Below are 6,390 nucleotides of genomic sequence, written 5' to 3' on the forward strand. Positions count from 1 at the left end.
TCACACACATAAGGTGTCTGCAGTGTGAACCCTCAAATGTACTTTTAAATGTTCCTTTTGACTAAACTTCTTTCCACAATGTTCACACACATAAGGTTTCTCAGCAGTGTGTATCCTCAAATGTTTTTTCAAATTACCCTTTTCATAAAACTTCTTTCCACAATGATCACATTCATAAGGTGTCTCTCGAGTGTGTATCCTCAAATGTTTTTTCAAATTACCCTTTTGATTAAACTTCTTTCCACAATGATCACACTCATAAGGTGTCTCTCCAGTGTGTATCCTCAAATGTTTTTTCAGGTCCCCACTTTGTTTAAACTTCTTACCACAATGTTCACAATCGTAAGGTGTCTCTCCAGTATGTACCCTCAAATGTAGTTTTAAACTCCCACTTCGATTAAACCTCTTTCCACAATGCTCACACATATAGGGTGTCTCTGCAGTGTGTAACCTCAAGTGTTTTTTAAATTACTACGGTTATTAAACTTCTTCCCACAGTGTTCACACACATAAGGTGTCTCTCCAGTATGTATCTTTAAATGTTGTTTTAAACTCCCACTTTGATTAAACCTTTTTCCACAATGTTCACAAACATAAGGTGTTTCTCCAGTATGTACCCTCAAATGTACATTTAAATTACCCTTTTGATGAAACCTCTTCCCACAATGTTCACACACATAAGGTGTCTCTCTAGTGTGTAACCTCAAATGTAGTTTTAAACTCCCACTTTGATTAAATCTCTTTCCACAATGTTCACATACATAAGGTGTTTCTCCAGTGTGTACCCTCAAATGTACTTTTAAATGTTCCTTTTTATTAAACTTCTTCCCACAATGTTCACATACATAAGGTGTCTTTTCAGTGTGTAACCTCAAATGAATTTTAAAACGTTCCTTTTGATTAAAAATCTTTCCACAATGTTCACACACATAAGTTGTCTCTCGAGTGTGTATCCTCAAATGTTGTTTTAAACTCCCACTTTGATTAAACCTTTTTCCACAATGTTCACACACATAAGGTGTTTCTCCAGTATGTACCCTCAAATTTGCTTTCAAATTACAACTGCTATTAAGCTTCTTCCCACAATGTTTACAATCGTAAGGTGTCTCTCCAGTATTTATCCTCAAATGTAGTTTTAAACTCCCACTTTGATTAAACTTCTTTCCACAATGTTCACACACATAAGGTGTCTCTCGAGTGTGTATCCTCAAATGTTTTTTCAGGTCCACACTTTGTTTAAACTTCTTCCCACAATGTTCACAATTGTAATGTGTCTCTCCAGTATGTACCCTCAAGTGTAGTTTTAAACTCCCACTTCGATTAAACCTCTTTCCACAATGCTCACACATATAGGGTGTCTCTGCAGTGTGTATCCTCAAGTGTTTTTTGAAATTACTACGGTCATTAAACTTCTTCCCACAGTGTTCACACACATACAGTAAGGTGTCTCTCCACTATGTATCTTTAAATGTTGTTTTAAACTCCCACTTTGATTAAACCTCTTTCCACAATGTTCACACACATAAGGTGTCTCTCTAGTGTGTATCCTCAAATGTTGTTTTAAACTCCCACTTTGATTAAACCTCTTTCCACAATGTTCACAATCGTAAGGTGTCTCTCCAGTATGTATCCTCAAATGTTGTTTTAAATTCCCACTTTGATTAAATCTCTTTCCACAATGTTTACATACATAAGGTGTTTCTCCAGTGTGTACCCTCAAATGTACTTTTAAATGTTCCTTTTGATTAAACTTCTTCCCACAATGATCACATACATAAGGTGTCTTTTCAGTGTGTAGCCTCAAATGAATTTTAAAATGTTCCTTTTGATTAAACATCTTTCCACAATGTTCACACACATAAGGTGTTTCTCCAGTATGTACCCTCAAATGTACATTTAAATTACCCTTTTGATGAAACCTCTTCCCACAATGTTCACACATATAAGGTGTCTCTGCAGTGTGTATCGTCAAATGTTTTTTCAAGCTCCCATTTTGATTAAACTTCTTCCCACAATGTTGACATACATAAGGTGTCTCTGCAGTGTGTATCTTCAAATGTGTTTTTAAATTACAACTGTTATTAAACTTCTTCCCACACTGTTCACAATCATAACGTGTCTCTCCAGTATGTATCCTCAAATGTAGTTTTAAACTCCCACTTTGATTAAACCTCTTCCCACAATGTTCACACACACAAGGTGTCTCTTTTGTATCATTGAGGTATTTTGTGTGTACCCTCAAATCTGTTTTCACTTTTTTACTGCGATGAAATCTCTTTCCATAATTTTTACACACACAAAGTGTCTCTTTTGCATGTCCTCTCAAATGTGTTTTCAAACAACCACTTTGATTAAACTTATGTGTCTCATCTTTATAAGTCCTTGGCTGTGTTTCCAAACTTCCATTGGAAAACTGTTGACATGTGTAAGATGTTATTGTTGTGTGTACCTTCCTATCAGTTTTAAAATAAGAAATTTGATTTAAATTCTCTCCACAATGTTCACAATCATAAGGAGTATTGCCAGCATGTTTCTTCAAATGTCTTTCAATATCATGTGTTTTCAGAGCCAATATTTTAACTTCATATCGTCTCTCCCTTGCATGTATTATTAAATGTCTTAACAACTCATCATAATGCTTGAATTTCTCTTCGCAATGTTCACATTCATATGGCATTTCGTCAGTGTGTATCATCAAATGTACTTTCAAATCATTTTTTTTTTGTAAATTTCTTTCCACAATTTTCACATTTTGGTGCTAAAGTTGCCAGTTCATTTCTCAAAAAACACTGTCATCTCCTATACTTTGCTCATAGTTGTGAAAAACACAGCACTGACCTAAAAGATAAAATTCAATATAATTGTGTAGATTTTAGTGAATTCTGATTTCCATAGAATTGCTATGCTATCTCTACACCAATAGCTACACTATATAGGCCTAGCTGCTATCAGGAAGGCTGCATGATTTGTTGGCGACAAATCGGCAGAGTTAAACCATGTCCAACTCTCCTGATTCATCAGTGACAAATTGTAACAATTGACCAATCATCAGCTGAATTCACTAAACGTCATCAGTTTCTCCTCAATACGATCATCAGACTGTACTTCTCGCATTTTGCAAATTCCAAAAAAAAGTTCATATTTCCGCTGTTTATAAAAATATCATAAATTTATACTGACAAAGGGCTTATAGTGTGTTCTTCAAGTACAGTAAAACAAAATTGTTGTACAAACATAAAAGAAAAACCACACATAGTAACATTATTGTGTTTAAACGGAAGTTTTCTTTTTACTATCATATGGTGAACAAATTTTTCCACCTCCACAAAAAAATGTACTGAAAAATTAAATATTATAATACACTCCAGGCATAATGCATGTTTTTAGGAATAGTTATTAAAGTGGGGCACTACTCAAACGTTGGCCACTTACTGTATATACTAAAAAGTGCAAACTTTCTAGCAACTTTCTTTCATTAGAATATCTATAGTATTTTGCTATTAAAGTAGGTATGCAACATAATAAAGTTGCTGTTAATGTAAGAATAACATATTTTTGGATTCGTAAAATGTGTCTGTAGTGCAACATGTCAAAAACCTCATTTACTTTTTGAGTATACTGCACTTGTACAGATATATTTTATGCTGTGGAAGTGAAATTCCTGTGTAAAATGGAGTGTGTTATGGTTCATTTCATTTGACATGCATGCCAAATACAATGGGTTGACAGATGACCAATAGCACCTTACCCAATAAGAGAAATTTTGACCTAGTTTCTGCAGTATTCTCATACTCCTATCAGAAATTTATTTTTTTAAATACAGTTGAATAAGTTGAATTTACACCAGAGATGAGCAGTGAAAAGGCATGCTGCATTTTTGGCCGTTAACAGAACTGGTCCATGGCACCCGGCTTTTGGAAAAAAAACCCGGGTTATAATTCCTGCTGGTTTGTTGAATAGCGTTGGGTTCCTAAATTATTTATTGCCCTGAAGCCCATGAGATGAAGTGAGTGATTGTAATGGGTTTCTTGTTTACATTCCGATGGCTATATGTTGCTGGCCAGGACTCTCTTGTTAACTCCCAATGGACATTCTTAAAACCAATTAAAGTTAAGTTTATGTAGCTGCTAACAGCTCCATCTGGACCATTTGACAGCTCACTCTCAACTATCAGACACCTCACTATGGACCATTTCTGCTAACGGGTACTTTTGCCTCATGGAGTATAAGGAGAATGAAATTTCATAAATGTGTGGGGAATATTTCTGATGTGTTGTTGGGTGTATTGCGGCTAGAGTGTGGTATTATCATTTAATCAAAAATTACTGGCCTATGATCACATATGAAATAAACTAACCTGTTTCTTGCTCTGTTCGTTCTGACATTGCTACAAGTCAAAATCTTTGAAGTTGACTTTTCAAATTTTGTCCCTAGAATCAATAATAGCAAAAAAATAATTATGCAGTTAATAGCAAGAACCAGTTATGCCCCGATGATCAAGGACCAACAAGTTCTGCCCTAATTAGATCTTGATTTCAAACATCAAAAATAAAACAAGTTTTCAATCTTTTACGATCTTCACTCAAGCACCGTAACACAACAGTAGCGAGACCAAAGACCATGGTTTTAGACCAATATAAAATAACTAGTGCTGTTACTATAACTTTTTTCTAAAACATTTTGTCATATGACTTGAATATAAAATATTTAGCTGATGCACATCGTAAGATAAGATCTTGTGTGCTGTTTGTTTACATTGAATATAATAATAGCTTTAGTGGGATTTTTTTTTCGCGATTTACCATGTATTGCTATGTTTATGTACACGTTTACATGTAAAAGTTTGCTTCAGTTTGTTCATCTCACTTTTTGAATGCAAGAATTTTATATCCAATATTGACCACTTTTCTAGGGAGTTAAGAGAAGAAACTTCTAATGTAGGATTTCTGCAATAATTTGCCAGACGATAACTATCGCAGATTTCTCATATGAGGAAACATAGTGAAGTAACAAAAGTGAGTAAGTACAGTGGTAGTATTTAACTACTTATGTTCAAAAGCTTGTTTCATAAGTATTGTTTTGACTTTCAAAATATAATTATCCAACACTAGCTTCCATAGTCAAGGCATATTTACGATTGCCTTTACTCTTCAGAGCAATCAGGAAAACACCTCACGATATGCTGGGTTCAAGCTAACCGATCGCCAAGTCGTCATGGGCGAAAAAAATTTTGAATTGGCAAAACAAAAAATTTTAGCCATTTTGGTGAAAGCTTAAAAATAATAAAAAAAAATTTTTTTAAATACTTGCTGAAATACATTGTTTGTTTCGTCCGACCTCTCCATGGAAATATTTTTACATCGGCACGATCAAGGCAAAGATATCCATTTTACGCTACTCCATTGCCATGCGACGTTTATGTGTTGTTCTATTAGTGTGACTACAAACGTCAGTGTGTGCATCGCAAATTATTTTGTTATTATAAAGTGGGCAGCGTAACAATCAGTGGCTGGATGGTAACGACTACAGTACCGACACAAAATACTGCATTTTTACCTGCGCGCAGGCTTCGTAGATACATCGTAGCCTGATATAAACAATCTAAGCAAAGCCGGCTACGCGAAGCGAACCTATGAAGCAAAAGCATGTTGTTTATTTGTATTTGCAGACAGACTGCTGTAGCTTACTGGAATAAACAATGTATTGCTTGATAATTAGTTAATGACAAGCGCAAGTTTAGACCGTTAATTTAAAGTATGGAGTAAAATTGACTTCAAAGGAATCTCCTCTTCGTCTCGCTGTCTACGAGTCGACAGGAACTTGTTTGTACTGCTGATTATTTTTTTTTTATTAACTGTTAAAAAAAGCCCTCAATGACAATACACAGACGTGAAAAGATTGTTCATCAAATAATACTTTGTAGCCTTTATTTAGTACGATAAATAATAAATATAGAAAGAGTTAACGTCCGTTAATTGTAAAATTACCGAATGTCACATGTAAAACCCAATGGAAAATAAAACTTGGAAAAATGCCAGTTCATCTTGTCAACCCCAAAAATCCGGCATCGGACAGAGTGCGCGCCAATTAGAACACAGTAAAGTGTGTTAAAGGTTAACCTCGTGGCAAATGTTGAAAAGCTGTGAGCGACAGTGAGTAAAAGACGAAGAAAATGCAGTCTAGCATGACTAGCCTTACTTCAGCAAAGTAATGATTTCTGTAGTTCATTAGTATTGGATCGCTTAGCAGGTTCTGCTTCAAATTACGGTAAACAATAAACAACGTGATCTTTAAGTAGAAATCGTAATAATTTGTACATGATTTGTCATTAGTATTATTATTTAAAAGAAGAAAGTTCCTACTACCAGAACAATATCAGATCAAAATTCT

The 6,390-nt window shown here is 34.7% G+C and overlaps 2 protein-coding genes across 2 annotated transcripts; both read right to left on the reverse strand.

Annotated features, from left to right (window-relative positions):
* On the reverse strand, window positions 1-1,349 carry LOC117121308 (zinc finger protein 85-like). Its single transcript, XM_033266453.1, has 3 exons — window positions 991-1,349; window positions 571-870; window positions 1-451 (listed from the first exon to the last, which is right to left on the reverse strand). Exons 1-3 carry the CDS (start codon window positions 1,347-1,349, stop codon window positions 1-3), a joined length of 1,110 nt encoding a protein of 369 aa, XP_033122344.1.
* A 26-nt stretch (window positions 1,350-1,375) lies between these two features.
* Window positions 1,376-2,677, reverse strand: LOC117121310 (gastrula zinc finger protein XlCGF57.1-like). The gene has a single exon (XM_033266454.1). It carries the CDS (start codon window positions 2,675-2,677, stop codon window positions 1,376-1,378), a length of 1,302 nt encoding a protein of 433 aa, XP_033122345.1.
* Between the last annotated feature and the right edge of the window lie 3,713 nt (window positions 2,678-6,390).

Source organism: Anneissia japonica, unplaced genomic scaffold (assembly GCF_011630105.1).
Source record: "Anneissia japonica isolate Jap-2015-1 unplaced genomic scaffold, ASM1163010v1 scaffold131_len961581_cov171, whole genome shotgun sequence".
Taxonomy (NCBI): domain Eukaryota; kingdom Metazoa; phylum Echinodermata; class Crinoidea; order Comatulida; family Comatulidae; genus Anneissia; species Anneissia japonica.

What these genes read in the sequence shown, in the direction of transcription:
- LOC117121308 (XM_033266453.1), bottom strand. Translation starts at nt 1,349, where the DNA reads ATGTGTGAGCATTGTGGAAAGAGGTTTAATCGAAGTGGGAGTTTAAAA. An exon ending in TGTGAACATTGTGGAAAAAG is followed by an intron (nt 871 to 990) that starts GTTTAATCAAAG and finishes AATTCATTTGAG; the next exon opens with GTTACACACTGAAAAGACAC. An exon ending in TGTGAACATTGTGGAAAAAG is followed by an intron (nt 452 to 570) that starts GTTTAATCAAAG and finishes AAAACACTTGAG; the next exon opens with GTTACACACTGCAGAGACAC.
- LOC117121310 (XM_033266454.1), bottom strand. Translation starts at nt 2,677, where the DNA reads ATGCCATATGAATGTGAACATTGCGAAGAGAAATTCAAGCATTATGAT.